At 43.2% G+C, this 18,480-nt stretch overlaps 1 protein-coding gene and 1 non-coding gene across 2 annotated transcripts; both read right to left on the minus strand.

Moving 5' to 3' along the window:
• On the minus strand, positions 1-82 carry trnas-gcu (transfer RNA serine (anticodon GCU)). Its single transcript has one exon. It is a non-coding gene; the product is annotated as a tRNA-Ser (tRNA).
• A 1,450-nt stretch (positions 83-1,532) lies between these two features.
• Positions 1,533-4,495, minus strand: marcksl1a (MARCKS-like 1a). The gene is made up of 2 exons (XM_084742793.1): positions 4,181-4,495; positions 1,533-2,921 (listed from the first exon to the last, which is right to left on the minus strand). The coding sequence occupies exons 1-2, from the start codon at positions 4,262-4,264 to the stop codon at positions 2,379-2,381; spliced, it is 627 nt and encodes a 208-aa protein (XP_084598919.1). The 5' UTR covers positions 4,265-4,495; the 3' UTR covers positions 1,533-2,378.
• Positions 4,496-18,480: the final 13,985 nt, after the last annotated feature.

Below are 18,480 nucleotides of genomic sequence, written 5' to 3' on the forward strand. Positions count from 1 at the left end.
CGACGAGGATGGGATTCGAACCCACGCGTGCAGAGCACAATGGATTAGCAGTCCATCGCCTTAACCACTCGGCCACCTCGTCTGGGCCTGCAATCGACACCGTTATTGATAGGTCGGCGCATTAGTGGTGTATATCGCGATACGTACAAGTGGTGACTTTGAGTCCACTTAATATTTAAGTAGATGTTGTTGTTCTTACTTTAATGAGAGAAACTAAGCTAGGTAAAGATACTAATAACAACAAACAACCAAAACCCTGGCTGATAACTAGAACAACGTGTAGCCTACAGTAAGTGTTAGCATGTTTAGCTAAGCAGAGTGCAGCATGACATACAGTATCTGTCCATCAGAGGGAGCCAGAGACCAACATATACAGTTAGATATTTTTAACCATCTGATAAGAATTTCATTAAGTGGGTCTTACTTTAGCATCTGTTGACATGTGAAATATGTTACCATAATTAATTAATAATTATGTAAGAAATCCCATGACATATTCTTATCTTGCTATGTCCACAGCATCAGTTATTTGGTTTCAAGGACAGACCTGTTCATGGCAGCCATATTGATATGGTATGGTAGGTAAACACAGGTGTTACCAGTGAGACTAATTAAGGTTCATTTAGTGCAGCAAAATGAGTCAATACACACAACAGCAGGACCCTGACAGTTTGACCTGAATGTGACGAAACCTTAATTAGTATCGTTATTAACACCTGTGCGTATCCTTCTATTTCATGTCGAAATGGCTGCTGTGGAAAAGTTCTGTTGAAAGGTTTATTTGACAAATTCAAATAATATCAGTAGTGAAATGTAATATTGTGCAGTATTGTGTGAAAAAGGATTTTAAAATGTGTCTGAAGGGTAAAATTGAAAGATTCAAAAATATAAATGTATGCAAATATACAGTTATAGTATAGCAAATATATTTGCAACACAGCATTAATGTATGACCTTCTTATGATATTATATGCAGGGCATTGCTGAATCAAGTCTGACTCAGGTACATACAACCTCTAATAGTTAATTTCCTCCAATAATTAGTATTATAACAGCTTTTTTGTCCCTGTCTTAAGTTCACAAGCAACATTTTTTTAATTATATATATTATATAATATCTTATTTGATCTAAATCATCTTTTTTATAACACTGCATCTAAGAAAGTACAGATTTTTACGTCAGTGGTTTTCAAACTGGGATCCAGGGACCAACAGGGGTCCTTGTGTGAGTTGTAGGGTGTCCCAAGCAAAAGGGAGGAATAGTACTAGTCTGATCATTGATTTACTGGTAAAACTATATTATCATCACACTTCTTCTAATGACAAAATGCTCTCAAACTACTGGTCCATGGCCTCATGTGCATCAATTTCGGGGCTGTTTGAGAACCCCTGATATAAGTGATTGTTTTGTGTTTGTCTGATATAATGGCTGGACCCGACCTCCTCACGACAACTACAGGTTTAAAATTAGTCTAATGCGCCAACTTGATCAGTGTGTCTTGAGGTGTGAATCACAAGGCGAAACACAGACAGAGGGGATCGAACATTTATTTACCCTTATTAAAAGTTACAATAAAACCATTAACATCTTCAAACGATAGCAAAATAAAGAGAACCAAAAATATTGGCCAAAACATATTTACAGAGACAGTTTGCAGATAAAAAGCTCACATTTTGTACACAATCCCAACCCCTGCATCGTCATAAACTCTGAAATGTGAACACTGCAATACTCAAGAAGCTTGAATGTGGTTTTAGTCAGAAAAAGAATCAAAATGCACAAACAAAGACATAGCTCTTTTTCCACCTCCCCTCCTCGATTTTTCACTTTTCTATACATGACAAAATACTTGAAATTTGGGGGTAAAACATAGGAATGTAGAATTCTAAAAATTAATAAGATCATTTGAAAGGTTTATGTGTCCATATAACAGTCATTTCGAGTGAAGGAGATGGTCTGCCCCGCTCCGCGACAGTGACAATTTTTAGATCCCAAAAAAAGATGAGAAAGAAAAATAAAATGTTATAGGGCTGCCACGCTGTTATAAAGGATGCTTCTCCATGAATTGGGAAAATAAGTCAGTATTCCTGATTCGCTCCACATCCAATCCATTACCTTCGCCACACGCCAGTCTCTGTGTACCATGAGGGGGCGACACAAGCCGACACTTTCATCATGAGAGGGCCCGGTGAGATTCCGTCTGTCGAAGAACTAATAAAAGGCAGTGAACTGGTGGTTGAATCAGCAAACGTGATATATCCTTTGTCTTCTTTTGTAGTTTTGTTTATAACTTTAAGAACGTGGCACGAGTCTCTCATATATATATTTATATACTTTAATCTTGGAAAATCAGTTCAGGTGCCGCAGCAGGGTGCAGTCACTCTGCCTTGGCCTCGCCCTCAGAGGCGGCAGGTGTCGTGTCCTCGGCAGGGGCGGCGGCGGCAGCCTCCTCGGCGGGCGCAGCCTCTGTGGGTGGGGCCTCCTCTGCTGCCTTGGTCTCTCCCTCAGGTGCGGCGGCGGTCTCAGCATCGGCGGCCTCTCCTTCTTTGGCCTCAGCAGCCGGCGTCTCCTCTTTGGTTTCCTTGGCCGCGTGGCCGTTCTCCTCGGGCTTGTCCTCGGTCGTGGGGGAGGTGGCCTCCTCCTTGCCCTCCTCGCTGCCCTTCTTGCTCTTCTTCAGTGAGATGCCCTTGAACTTGAAGGAGTTCTTCAGGGAGAACTTCTTCTTCTTCTTGGCATCCTTGGCGCCCTCGCCCTCTGCTTTTGCGGCCTCGCCCTCGGCTGCGGGAGCAGGTTCGATGGCGTCCCCGGCGCCGGCCTCGCCCTCCTTGGCGGGTTCGGCTGTGCCATTCCCGTCCGCAGCGGCCACTTCCCCGTCGGGCTTGGCTGACACATCGCCGTTGGTTTTGACATGGCCGTTCTCCTGCACAGAAGAGGAAACATTAGTTACAGATTAAAATAATCAAACTGGGTCAAAATAAACACACTGCCTCTGAAAACAGAAAATCACTCAAATATACAAATGGATCAACTGTAGATGAAATGTGGACTAATATTCCAAATAAATCTAAAGAGATCTAGCATATGACAGATTAGCATTAGCCCATTTACTCCAATAGTTAATCCATGTTAGACTTGAGGAAAGCTGCTTGCCCTGACAGCGGTTCAGAGAGGGGAGGGGGCGTTCGCAACAGCTGTTTGCATGACTCAGAGCAGACACATGGGGGCAGTAGAGCTGCGTCTAAACGTCAACACAGTTTGTGAGATGGGGAACAAAGGAATCCCCTGAAACCTGGTTTCTGCTCTCATCTCAGAGCTGCAGCTCACATCCACGCAGCTCTCTGCTTGAGAATACAGCTAGTAGACATCAGCAAGAGCTAGAGTGAATTTATATTCAATGAGCACTCATTATGATGAGTTTTTTTTTTTTTTTTTAATTTTTTTAACTCTGTAAGTCGGCCAACTCCAGTGACCAAGTTCATCAACATGTATGAACTGGCATCACATAATGATCTCTTCTGATCTGGGGTTGGATGTAGACAAACCACTCATCTAACTACAGAATATTCAGCAACTACTCACACTTTAAACTTATTCCTTGACCTCTTCTTTAACTATATATCTATACATGTTTATCAGTCGGGGCAGAGGGGGCTCGAACCGCCGCCTGTCCGCGCCTTGTTTGCAGCTCCGCAACATGCGCCTCCAGCAGAGCGCATTTGCATCCTTTGCACCGTTTGCCTCACATCTTTTGTTCGACGTGAGCGCGACTATTCCTCCGACTACAGCCAACTCATGACAGAAAACATGCTCAAAACTCACATTTCGATCAGAATCTGCCGTCTTTGGTTCAAATGTGCGGTTAAAATCGACCCACCGGGAGCAGCAGACTGAATTAACAAAAGGAGGTCCGGGGCGCGCTGAGCGGGGACGAGCATGGCCACTCGACGGCTGCTCCGCTGGAGGTCCCCCGGATTTAAAACAACTAGTTTCAGCGCCATGGAGCTCATTTTGTCAACAGCTATAAGGTTAACAGAAGGCTACGGACATAATAACCTCAGTACAGAGTTTCAAAGAGCAACAGCCTGGCTCCCATCACCGTGGCACCCATGCTGCCAGTGGGCGTTGGGTGCCATGTGGCTCCCCGCTGATGCTGGGCACGGCACGGCCCGCTTCACTCACCTGGCCGTTGGCTTTGGCAGCAGCAGGGTCGGCGGCGGCTTTCCCCTCAACAGCTACTCCACCCCTGGACAACTGGGCTCCCATTTTCTCTCCTTTAGGTGACGTGAACAAAAAAAGAAAATCGAAAAAGAAAAACCTCGAGGAGTTTTTGAAGATTTTAAAAATCCAGCTCTGGGATGATGGGTGAGATCTTTGCCCAAAAGAGGTTAAAAAAAATCCGACCCGGTCTCCTTCTCCCTGGTAGGTTTGGAAACGAGAAGATCCCCCTCTCTGTGAGCGTGTGGACCCCACGGCGGCTGAGCTCAAATTAAAGGATGTCGGTGATAAGACTGTGAGTATTTCAACCGCGCCTCAAAATCGACCAGAGACTCCTCCCATGGGCGTGACAGCCGGGCTCTGTCCAATCTGCAGCCGGGGGGGGACGGGCCTCCTTCACCCCCCTGTCACTGCAACAGTCTGCTACTCAACTGGAGGATCAGCAAGACTTTTCCGCTGTTTCTCATGTCTGGAAGATTTTGGGCATTTTCAACTTTTAAAACTTTTCTGGTAAACTTACTTAGGACTTGTTGCAAGAAACTGAGACTAAGAATAACAATCACAGATAATCTCTTCATGTGGATGTCATTTCCATCACACAGGAATCCCCAAACTTTTTCATGCTGGTGTCCATTTTTCTGTAAATTATTTTGAAATTTGAAGATAGTAAAGTCTTTAACTTTTTTGTGCTGGGGACCCTGTTAGTCCCTGGACCCCAGTTTGAAAACCACTGAAAGTAAATTGTGCATAATGTTGTATACGGATGTTAAATTGATAGCAGACCCTTTTCACAGCAGCGATATTGATTTGAAATAGTGTAAACACGTTACCAATGATACTAATTAAGGTCCTGTTCCATTTAGTGTAGCAGAGTCTTTCCAGGTTCCTGATTCTGTTTGACCTGAATGGAACAGGACCTTAATTAGTATCAGTGGTCACACCTGTGTTTACTCTACTGTTCCATGTCATAATGGCTGCCATGAAAAGTACATATTTTCTTATTGTTTTGATGTGAGCGAGAGCCCTGGTGGCACACATGACATAATGTGTGTTTAATGTTCTAAATTATGCTATAACTTTGCTGGTGAGGACAACAGACACAACATAAAAAAAATATTTTATCATCTTGTGTGATATTTCTGCAACAAAAAAGTTTTTTGTTTTTTTTCTCTTGTAAAGTAGCAGAGGTTTGCCTCTTGAGATCTCATGGAAGTATTAAAATTAGCCAATATTGGAAGGGAACAGCACTTTTTGGGTGAACTGTGCACAGCTCCAAGATATACCTATGATAAAAAGTTGCAGATAGGCATTTTTATCTGGGAAGGCTGTGAACCAGTGAAAAGATAACGAGGAGACACACACGCCCTCAGTGGGATGGGTGCAGGATCACAAAAAATACCTGAGTAGAGAGAGAGAGAGATATGCACACTGAAAATCCATCTTAAATATCCATAATTCCTCATATATAAACAGCGTGACATAATAAACAAGGTGCAGGAAACCTTGCATAATTCATTTCACACATTACACATATAGAATCTTTTCAATAAAATACACAGATCTGTAATAAATGCTTATGTAACTGTTTCATCCTCACATACACTTTGAGTGACAATAATAATAATATATATATATATATATAATAATTGGCAACTTATGTTCAAGTTTAACTGCTACCCTGAACTCTAAAAGAGCTCTATATCAGTTGGATCAGACATTAAACGGGTTTTACTCCCTAATACAAAGTCTGTAACATCTGATTGAGCCCAGGTGTGAATAGAGCAGGTCACTGTGCAGAGAATTCACAGCAATTCTTGATTATGTTTCTATCATACGACTAACTCTGACCCTTGTCCGCATTCACATGTGCTATAAACAAAACATTGTGATTTCTGTGGCCTTGTTTTTGGATCATGTCCTGCCTCGCTGATAGTCCTGAACGAATGCATTCATGGGCAGCTGCGGACACCACGGATGCTTAGAGCTCGCTTGCAGGACACGATCCACACATGCCGAGTAGATCAACATCTATAGCGACTGCATGGACAAGTGGACGACGTGGTCGCAACAAATTGGGGGCATGTGGATGTCTTCACAGAGCCTACGAGTACACCATCTGATGACGAAGGTTATATCACACAGAACCGAGTGGACCTTTGCATATTCACAGACATGGAGGGCCAGTAGGTGAGAATGTGTCTTCCACCAATCTCCTGTTGCGTGCAAAAATTGTGAAAGGACAATTCTGGACAGTGTTTAGACCTGATTCTACAGAGTTCACCGGGGGGAGAAAATGGCCATGTCTATCACAGTTTGAGTTCTTTAGCTAAAATCCTCAGATGATTTTGATGATCCGGTTTGTCAGTGCTGAAAACTATTTGAATGAGCAATGAAGAACTCATTAACGGCCTCAATCGGACTTTTGAGTGACAGGCCCGGCTTTCCAAGAGTAAACTTGTTACATAACCCGCAGCCAGCTCTGCACTCGGCGGAGACCTTGCGATGGCACTGGGGCTGCTTTGTCACCGACACAGACAGGGAGACAGTGAATCAGCCTGTCAGCCAGTAATGAGGTCTCTTGGCCAGACGAGCAAATCCCACGATCGCAGCAATGACACTGCATTTTTCGGGAGCCCAGAGCTGATGGGTTCCTCTAGTGATCCAGCGGGGTCAGGGGTCATATGTTTTAAGCTGAGTTATGAGAGCCAGCGGACTGCTTCCACAGACGGGCCAGTCATGGGACAGGGTCATTTTCAAGCCGTTACTCTTGATTCTGGCAACGTTAACCAAATTATCCCTTTCGTTCCCAACAACAAGGCCCTCATTTATCCCACAGATGAACCCGTGTTAACAAAATGGTGCTCTGTCTGCTTGTCATCTTTATAGGACTTCATTAAGTGGGATTTATGATTTCCTCTTATTAAAGTCCCGTATTCTTCGGAGGCATCCCTTTATGGCTCCATATGTCTCTTTCCCTCTCGTTTCCACCAATCTGATGGCACCCCCCCCCCACACACACACACATGCACATACTCACACAAACATGTCACAGCCGTGGTATGCGAGGCATGCATACGCCACCCAGAGAATGATCTCCATCCATTCAGTGGGCTGAGCCTCCCACAGTGGAATACACCCTCAGGGGTTCAAAATGTGCAACCCCCACCCCCTCCAACCAACCACCACCCCTCCATACATTCTCCCAAACTGAGTCAAGAAGGAGAACAACATGTTTGAAAGATGTTTTTAACCCCCACCTCAGCATCCATAACTCAATCGCGGCGTGGAAATTCCTCATCGGTCTCTGATGTGGGATGTCTGAATCGGGCTGTCGCTCCGATGAGGTCTATACATTAAAGTTGTCACATTACAAAGGGATGCTCCCCGTTTGATGTTAAGACATGTTTTCACAGCAGGGAAACCAAACCTCTGCAGACAGACTTCTGCCCATGACTGAGCATTTCTTTTGATTGTTTATCGCTCATATACAGCAGTTGAATGTAACTAAATACCATATTGTACCATACATCATGAATCTGTTTCCCTTCAGTTCAGAGGGAAACAGTGTACTTTTTACTCATTTATCTGACAAATATAGTTGCTTTGCACTCACGTAGAGGTGATATGTTAAATTTAAATATTTAACTGCCTGGGAACGAGACTCAACAATCAACCATCTTTATCCAGAGTCACTTATTGCACCTTTAATTTGCTGGCCCACTTTGTTATATTGTAGACAGCAAAAAGTTCTACGAGGGTTGAAACACAGCTTATGCTAAATATGAAGCATGCTTAGTTTAGCATACAGACTGGGAGCAGCGTTTCCATACTGCTTGAATTAACTCATTTAAATTAACTTGGATTATTTTCATTCTCACTGGCTCAGTGTTCAAATCATACTAAAGATGATGAAGGCCATAGCATTCAGTCAAATCACGCACACACTCCTACTACACACATAGTGATGATGACAAGGCCTGATTTCCTTGAGAAAAATGAGATTGTGGCTGGAGGACTTCCTCTGGCCTCGGCCTGCCTACTTATTTCTGTCACGTTTAACGTAGTGCTTCTTCTCCTCTTCACACACTTTTTTCCCTCTGAGCTAGTCAATGCCCCTGTTTGTGTGGCTGCCCATTTTTCATGCCCTGACACAGGATGAGCTCTCAAATCCCGCTAAAAGCCTCCATTGTCTCTCTCTCTGCGAGCCAACTGATGAGCATCTCAAGTAGAAAGAGAGGAGAGAAAAAGGAGAGTGAGAGAAAAGAAAAGAGAGGAGGAGGGCTGGAGTGAGAGAGACGAATCAGAAACATGTCTCTGGGGTTTCTTTTGCTTCAGGGAGGAGAGAAGTTATCTTTATGACAGTCACCTTGAACACATTACTTGAGCATATCAGCGTGATGAATATGTAATTTCCCAGGGTTCCTCGGTTCCTCAGCAATTCATGCATACACAATCACAAAAACAAGAGTGCAGGCTGTTTCCTGTGTGTTTCCTATGGTTTGGTGAGACATTGGTGGTTAGAATACTTGCAGTTTTGCACAGCTGATGGCCCCAAAACCTCATTAGTATCCAATGCAGAGCCATCCTATGAGGCAAAGTCATAAAATAATGTGAGGAATATAGTTAGCAAAAAGTGGATTATATAGAACCACAACAAAGTTTTAAAGCAAAAACACTTTCAACATTTCCATGAAATGAGCAGTGGAGTGCTTATTGCTAACACATTTTCTTTAAAACAGGCTGCTACTGGGGGAATTGTTGCAGACACTGATTGGCTTGTACAGTAGCCAATAGTGGTACGTTCCTGGACTGAGAGCTTCCAGTGAACATGGCCAGACTGAGACAATAACAGCCTCCGAGTCCAACGGAGGCCAGTTTGACGACAGGGAATAGGCTAAAGTACCAAGGGTTGGCTTAAATTCTGGGGTTTGGCTCCTCGCACCCTTCGACTAACCCAGCTAAAGCAAGTTAGGTAACCATCAACTACTGTTAGCTTGGTTTGCCCTGGATGCTGGAAGTCAAACCCAGCAAAAACGCCACCTTGGAATAATCTTGGTGCTGTATACCATGTTGGTCTCACACGGCAGCTAACAGCTAATAGTAACGGTTACCATCAGGAAACTCTAATTCAGTGTACAGAAATATCCAGGAAGGCTTCTGTCCACTCTAGTGAATTGATGAATTTGTCATCTATGCTCTGTTGTGTCATAATCAATAAAGCGTTTCATTGAATGCAAATTTACTAATGCTCTTGAGTGCAGGATGTGTCATCAACCTTTTCAGATCATTTTCCAGGAAGACAAACTCTGAAATACCACCAAAAGCACCCAAGAATACTGACAAAATGACTATTGTGTCATTTCGGGGCCAGATCCTGGCACATAGATCAACTGATTTTGACTTTATGTGAACTTTAACATGTTACAAATGCAAAAGCAGCACTGAATTCTCCTCAAAAGTCACATATAAGCAAAGATGTAAATTAGATTTTATATGTCTGATTTAGTTGGGCATAAACAGAACATTTGCATTGCCAAGCACCTAATTACAAGGAGAATCAGGTGCACAGCCCTCTTCAGTGGTATGAATGGGAGTGCGTTGACTTAAAAGAAAGCCCCTTTGTAATGCTAATTTATTCGATCAACTGGCTTATTGACTGCAAAAAGGCCCTCACCAGCAGGCAACTACAAAGCTGCACATGGCAGCCATCTTGACCGGGGGGGCTTGTGCAGACGTATCCGTCTGCTGGGCTCTGGCAGTGGCTCTCGGAGGAGGTGGAGGAGGAGGAAGGGATAGTAGCTGGGATGTCCATTGCTCAGCCAAGCTTGTCTCATTGATAAACTTCACATCACCGGGGAACTTGGAAACACAACACAACCTGCAAAAATGGAGGGAAACCAACAGTAATCATGTTGATGTGTGTAGATCTGCCTCACACCCCCACCTCCCCCTCTTACTGTCTCCTTGCGCCAAAGGTGGCAGACATGACGCGACACACCCCTCCCTACACTTCTGCGTGCGAGCAGACATGCCATGGAGCCGGTTACCATGGCAACTGCTGCTTCTATCGACGTCTCCGGCTGATGTTACAGGGGGTACAAGGTTTGGTGGGAACCCAGTCAGGAGGAGAGTGGGAGAGGATATGGCTTTGGCGTTGTTTTTGTTTGCCTTATCATCTCTGAATTGTTTATTTGAAATGACTTTGACTCCCACGATTTATGCAGCCGAGACTCTCAACCTCACTGTGACCACAGGGAAATGAAGCGTGGTTTCCTTTTAACCTTTACCCTCGCCACCTCCCCGTCAAAATCTCATCATAAATTCCTTCTCTCAGTTTAACCGACTCTACATATTCTCCCTCTCCGCTCCCCATGTTTGTCTCTGACATCAGGCTCAGGCCGTCATAGGCCAATTCATGCAGCAGTGCCTTGTTTCCATCTGTTGTCATAACATGCAGGCCAGGTAAGACAGCAGCGAGAAATAAAACAGATGGCGAGACAAGTAAAAGGAGAGGGCGAGGGGTTAAGAAGTACAGAAAATGTTGATGAGTGAACCAGAGGGAGAGGATAGGGGCTGTGTGTGTGTGTGTGTGTGTGTGTGTGTGTGTCAGACAGGGGTGTACAGTAGTACGGCAGCTCATCCCCACTGGCAACAGCACTGCAGCGTTACTAGGTCAGTGTGCCATCATCTCATTCATCATTATCACAGCCTGCTCTTCCTCCTGCGCTCTCCCTCTTCATCCCTCCTACGCTTTCTTGCAGTTGTTCTCTCCTTCCCAAACACACACACACACACACACACACGCACAACACAATGTGAGAGGCACAGCGTGCCAGAGACAGAATGGAAACCAAACCCAAACACACTCAGACAGAGCAGGTCTGTAATGTTTGAGTCCAAGATGGAGATGTAACACAGATTATAATGAGGGTCATCCAAATGCTAAAAAGCACAGATGTTCTGATGAGTCACCCTTTGTAAAAGATTAATGATGTAATTTGTAATTAATGTCTTAAATGTCATTAAAGGTTAATAATCATTTATGCATGCTTTAATAAGAGCAAATTTTGTTTATCAGGTTGCAAAAATTACCTTTAGCTGATATTTTTCCTGCTTCATCAGGGCACAGTCTTTCTTGGCTTAGCTTAGCTTCTTCACTTTCTTTGCACTTAGCCAGCTCTTTTTTAGCCATGCTAGTGCCATAGTTACGTTCCCCAAATGACAAACAAATTACATTCAGCTTCAACTTTACTTGATGTTCAGGCCTGCTGCTAACTGACCCTTCTGAAGCACTGCCCCTTTTTGGAACCATGGTCAACTTTCTCCTTACCTCTACTTTGATAGCAAAATACTTACTACCTAGCAAGCTATTCTACCCTACATCAATTGTTAGCTAGATGGTTAGCAAGTGTTTTGCTCTAGAGCAAAATGCTACTTTACTAGTGCATAGCATGTCTAAGTGCAGGAAACAGGAAGGAGAAAGCTAACCAAGGTTTCACCTGGTACCAAGTTTGCTCAGCTGTCATTGGAGCGCAGAGCAAAAGAAGGCAGGGTCAATTAGCTAATGTTCGTGATAACTGAGGCGGTGAACATGGTAAACATACCTGCTAAAAAAATCAGCATGTTAGCATCGCCAATGAGCATTTTAGCATTCTGATGTTAGCATTTAGCTAAAGGCTTTAGTACTGCTTTCCTGCTAATGTGACTGCTGACCCTTTGTCTTGAGAAACCTTAATTTATGAAGAAAAACAACTAGGTTGTTTTGTAAAAACCTCAATCCAGACTAACACGGAATAAGAGGAAAAATGTTAAAATCTTTTCAATAAGAAAGAAACAAAATTGTGCATCACATAAACACGAGTTAGACAAGATCAATACTAATCTCATACCTGTATGCTAGCTTGGCTTGGAGGTGGATAGGTTAGCATAAAGACAGGAGAAAACAGCTGCCTAACACTCGGTATGAATGTGATGCATGGGGTGCCTGGATAGCTCAGTTGGTAGAGCGTGCACTCCATGTACAGAGGCTGTGAGTCCTCTACAGCTTCTGTAGGTTCAACACCCCCAACGCCCTTTGCTGCATGTCATTCCCCCACTCTCTCTCCCCATTTCCTGTCACATCTTCAGCTGTCCTGTCATTAAAGGCATAAAAATGCCCCGAAAGATATAAATAAATAAATGTGATGCATTATGTTTGTTTAGTTGGTACAAAAACCAAAGTGAGTAAGAAAAACAAGTTGCGATTTCATAGGTAATGTGTTGCACAACTATTTTAAACTTTTGGACTTTCTGAAGACCCCACTGGTTGCTCTATCTATCTGTTTTCCAAGTCATTTTTTACTTTCCCCCATAGAAATTGTTTTATGGTCTTTTATTAAATAACAGTAAAGACTTAAATTAATTATCATCAAATCTAGGGCTGCAATGGCTATAAAATGTCAGAAAATGTCCATTCCAGTCCAGTGTGGTTTCTAAATATCTAAGCTGGACAAGCCAAAACCCAAAGATATTCAGTTAAATATGAAAATTAACAAAGAAAAGCAGGACGTCTACATATTTTAGATGCTGAAAACAGCATTTCTGCCATATTGCATTAAAAATGACTTGTTTAGTTAATCTTAACTTTCTTGATACTCAATTATCCAAGTATCAAAACCGTTTAATTGTTTAATTCTTTTTTACCACTTGCCTAATTGTGCAAATGAGTTGCCAGATTTATTTGGTGAACATGGCATTTTACTTGCCCTGGCAAGCGGGCAATCGTCATTGTCGAACCTTGGCTGCAAAGTGATGGAAAGTGAGACACATGGGACCCTTTATCAATGACTTAATTAGAATTAGTAACTGCAGAATTTAAGTTTCATTGTAAAAGCGTACTCTTTATCTCTTTCTTTAAAGTTAGGTGCAGTATGCCTTATCAGAAAGTGGTATTTTGCTCTAAATGACCTGTCAAAGTCACAAAGTGAAGAGAGCCATTATCTCCACCATTTATAAAATCTATGTCTCATTCTGTCAAAAATCACCCAACAACAGATTCCCTGTGACAGAGAGACAGACAGAAATCAATTATCCCTTGTGGACAGGAGGACAGATACCCTGCACTGTTAAAAGCAGCCCGATAAAACATAATAGGCCATATTTTATGACAGCTTTGCATTCCTGCATATTGTAAAAGGGCCTGAGTGTTGTGAGACCACACGTCTCCCCTGCTGCTCAGAGGTAGCTGGCAGCAGAAGTGTCGTTTGTTTGATATACACAAAGACATATATATAACAACAACCACTTGCGTGTAACCACATGCAAACAGATTAACCCTCCACCACCGCTACACACACACACACACACACACACACGCCAACCATGCACAGACAGACTCATTAGCTCATTTCTGGGTTATCGGCTAGCCAGGGCTTTTTTTTTTCCTTTGGCCAATCTGTGAGCTCATCACTCTCCCTGAGCCCAAGTCAGATTTTTCCCCCTGCTCCTCAAACCCTCCCCCTCCTCCTCCTCCTCCTCCTCTACCATCTTCATTGTAATGCAGATTTTAAGGATGGTGTGGGGGATGGGAGCAGGGTGGTGGGGGATGGGGCAGAGAGGAGGTTTGTGGCGAGGCTGCGGTTAGTGTTAAGTATGACCTGGCATCCCCGCTGTGCCTCAGCGGGCGGTCCGGCGTGGGCTTGGGGGAGGGGAGCCAGAGAGAGAGAAACAGAAAGAGAGAGCTTCGAGGGTTATCCCCCAGCCTGTATACATGACTCAGACATCAGATATCAGCATACCGGCATCGTCTTGAAATAAAAGATGGCAGACACACCCCTCGTATCCCCCTCGGATGGACCTTCATTCGACAGTAATCTCATCCAGGAGTGGAACACAGAAGAATAGGATGTTCAGTGGTGTTTTGTTCTGTCTAGACATAATGAGCTTAATGTCACTGAGGTCATGTTGTTGTTCCCTCTGTCATAGACTAATACCATGTCCAGCGATCATTATTTGCAAATGGAAACCCATTAATCTGTGTATATATCTATGTGGAAATAGTACAGCCATTACTGTAACATTACTAATTTACCCACACAGATTGTTCAGCTGCTGCGCTGACTGATATGTTATGGTAAGATTGGGGTTTTTCTGCAGCACTGTCATCATACAGTGGAATAAACTCATCTTCTCTCCTTAACTTCAACTAAATATGCAGGCTTTAGTTGTTCAAGTTATTTAAACTTAAAATTTCTAGTGTTAATTTTCAGACCACTTCAGAATTTCCTTAAGTTAAAACTCTCCTGAGAACCTTCTTTTTTATATTTTGAAGAAAATATATTTGATGAAAACTTGTTGCGTGTCTCTAATACACTTTACATTGACGTAATACAATAATACATTCAAGGTTGCTTGTTTTCACAATTATGAAAATATTGCAAACCATGACCAAGGTTAATGGATTCAGTCACTGTGTCAAGGTGTGTATTAATATGTGTATAATCACGATGTGTTTCTGTGTGTGTGCATTTGTAGTCTGCCTAGTCTGCAGCTTAAACTACAGCCATGCTCATCCCAGCTGTCTGAGAAGTCAAACCTTGACTGAGCGCATGCCCTCCAGTGACAATGCACCCCACCCCTCCTACCAAACACACACTCACACTCACCAGAATGGAGGGCAGAGATGGTAGAGTGCAGAAAAAGGCCCTCTGGCAAAAATAAATAAATGTCTGGAGCCGATACACGGCCATTGTGTTTTAATGAGTTGTGTGTGGGATGGATTCATTGACTGTGCACCTCTTATTGCGCTGCAAAAAAGACAGCCAGCTCACTTTTGTTGTTGACTCCTCATTGGCCATTTGATTACACTGACCTGCACTCTAAAACACACAAGAACGAAGTAGCGCACAGATACATGCCTGCTTCAATTAGAATTCGAGCGCTGTTAACTTGTTCACACAGACATTTATTATAATGATAACCATGTGATGATTTGTTGTTCTAATTTCTTTGGATCTTACTGCAGATTCGGTTACAGAAAGTCAATGACACATAAGGAAAGTGGATGTTTGCCAAAAAAGATGAAGGGACCCGAGGGATGGGCTGCCCACTCACAATGGCAACACTGGAAAAAAAAATCTAATTTTTGTGTAGATCACTTTGCTTTGGTTGTCATTTTGCTCCACTTTTCCATTTTATCCATCTGCCATTGCAGCTGGGTTGTCACGGAGCATCATTGCAGTGTGTTGCGCTTGTTTGTGAGTGACCTATTTTTAACCCACCCCCTCCATCTTTTGCCCCCAATTCTCTTTCTTGTCCTCCTCCAGTTTATCAAAACATGGTTACATAAAAACAGCTCCCTTTGAACCAGCTCTGGGTCGTCACTGTGGCATGAACATCTTTGTGAGTTATTAAATAATTCAGAAAACGGGGTGAGGTGTTGAGTCTGGGTTATTTAAATTTCACTCTTGAGAGATATTCTTAGCTCAGATGTGGCATAACGGAGACTTGTAACTTCAGTTCACAAGTTTATTTGAAGTATTGAGAGTCACTGAAATGGAAGCTACAGAGCGTTTTCATCTCCCACAATGTGATTCATTTCTGAGTGAAATGCACATACTGTACATTGTTACTAGATCGGGGGAGGACACACCTCCTGCTACAATGCTGGTCTTCGGTCAAGAAAAGTTTTATATGATGGTTTGGATTAGCTAGTTGTCCAGATCAATTTATTGAAGTTTCTTGTTCTTCATACTGCAGACTTCACTTAACTTCAGTGCCTTATGGTAGGGTAAGTTGAGCTGCTGGGTCAATTTACCTCTCAGCATTTGGCTCACTTTGCCCCATAGCCATTTAGGAAAAAACTGCCTATCTTAGCAATTCAGGCCATTTCAGCTAAATGATTCACGTGGTTTTATACACTGGAAAATCACCAACATGTAAAACACGCATTCATAGATCTGGATAAATTCACTTTGACATGACAGTCATTATACCTGATATACAGACAATTTACTCTGACATGGAAAAAAGTTTTTTTTTTTTCTGTGTGTGTGTGTGTGTGTGTGTGTGTGTGTGTGTGTGCGTGCGTGCGTGTGTGTGTAAATTGGGGCTTCTGCAGGATTCAACAAGTTAAATCCAGGATTTAGACCATTATGGATGTAATTTAACATCTATTTCACATCCATACCACAAAAAATGACCCACTTTCTTGCATAAGGTGCAGCAAGCTTTGAATTTGTTGTTTTCAACATGTTTCAACCAAGCACTGTTCTAAAGCCAGATCTCGCTGAACTTACATTTACCCATCTTAGTCGTAAGTAATGTTAGCCATATTGTGACACACTGGCTGAGTGTGCTCCGATATTTTCTGAGTGGGCTGCACAGCTTTCATTAGTGGTTATTGGTTGCACGTTGTTTTTATTTTGTAGTTGTCACAGCATGATCAATGCATTTCCCCCCCCAACACAGATTTAAAAGCAAGACTGAGGTTAATGCAACTTTTAAAAGTGATGTTTATAAAAAACCCTGTAAATACTCAGGGTACGTACCACTTCTCCCATGTGCTTCTGTCCATCACACCCAGATAGAAATGATGTGTAGAGTTGCTTTGAAAAAGCTGGTAGGTTAACTTACCCACCAGCTCATCTTACCCCATTCTCCCCTAAGTTAAAGATAAGTTGTGTTTTACAGGATGAGGCAAAAGAGCCATTTCGATTTAAATACACCCAAAAAAGACTTTTTAAACATATATTTTGCAAATGCCATAATAAGATACCATGAAACGTTTCACTGTACCTTTAAACATCTGCTGCGTCTGTGGGTTTGGTTGATCACCTGAAGACCTCAGATGACAATCATGCAAATTAGGCAAAGAGTCTCCAGCCTGAGGGGTGTAACTGCGTAAAGCTCCCTCTTAGATTAAAGACTATGAGTCCACAAAGACAATGGCTGCCACTTGCCAAAATCTCACCCAGCCTGCTGACACTCACCTCTAGCCAGCCTCCACAACTTTATTGTCACACTATTAGAAGCTCTACACTTACAGCAATGCCAAGAGTGCTGGTAGCCTAGTTTGCCTTGTTTTCTCTCCATCTTATCGGTGCTTTAATTGATCTAGAATCGCCCGACTGTGTTTGCGGCGCAGCAGTGACCTCATCTCCAGTGGTCTGCTGAGACAGCTAGCATTGATTTGTGCTAGTTTGAAAAAACTGCCCAGTTGAGTCTGCACTAACCTCCCGCTTGCCTACGTCTGGTTAGCCCATAATACTCATGGTGACCGCCTGACAGTGATTGCAAGTGATTGATTAGGAATTGATTGGTTGAAACAGTGGATAGGGAGGGAGGTGGACTGAGGTAAGGACATGGAGATACTGTGGGCAGTTATTTACGTCTCATGAGGAAATGAGTGCAGTCAGGTTGGGCCAAGATTTACGGTTACTGCCCGTATTATGCTCTTGTACGTTCACTCCTTGTCAGAACCTGAGATACCGCCCTGACAGGAAGATACATTAAAAACAAAACGGGATGAATATATCTCCTGCTGACAGGTACAATATGAAAGACACCTGCTCCAACAACGGCAGAATGAAGAAAAAGCCATTTGTCAGACGCTTCCTTTGTGTGTCTTCCCCTCGGGGCTTACTAACAAGGTTATCATGGGTCAGTGATGAGCTGGGACTGGAGATCAATTGGAAAGCAGTTAGAAGACCCTCAGTGTCTGTCCACAATGGAGCTCAGGAGGGACAGGGGGTGACAGCAGGCACGGTATTGGGGCCAAGGGCATCACTTGGTGAGGGTCCCCAGAGGTTATGTGCGCCATATGACCAGGTGCTCCGTAACATCCTCAAATACCCAACATGTAAGCCGATCAGGCACCATTCAGGACCGTGTGGGAGATAATCTGCTTGAACTCTGTGACAATGGTTTAGATATATATAGAAAGCCATGATTTGATGACATTGTCAGTTCTTTATTGATGTCATCAGAGGATTTAAGCCTATGGATGTGTAACATAAGCACATAACCTGTGTCACAGGGAGATGACCAGACTGATGTGGCACACTCACATCAGGAGCAATTTGATCATGGTCCATTGTGGCCTGATTTCTGTCGCCTGCTGGAGCGGAGTGCCCTCTGGGATAGTGGCGGGATCATTATGGTAAGCAAAGACTGTTGAACTATCAAGGCTATTTGGTGTCATGGTTTGTCCCTGCAGCGTATGATGGATTTGATGTGTCTAGTTATGGGGCAGCTCTCTTTTTCATTTGCTTAAGAATTTGCCCAAA

Source organism: Lutjanus erythropterus, chromosome 18 (assembly GCF_056507025.1).
Source record: "Lutjanus erythropterus isolate fLutEry1 chromosome 18, fLutEry1.hap2, whole genome shotgun sequence".
Taxonomy (NCBI): Eukaryota; Metazoa; Chordata; class Actinopteri; order Lutjaniformes; family Lutjanidae; genus Lutjanus; species Lutjanus erythropterus.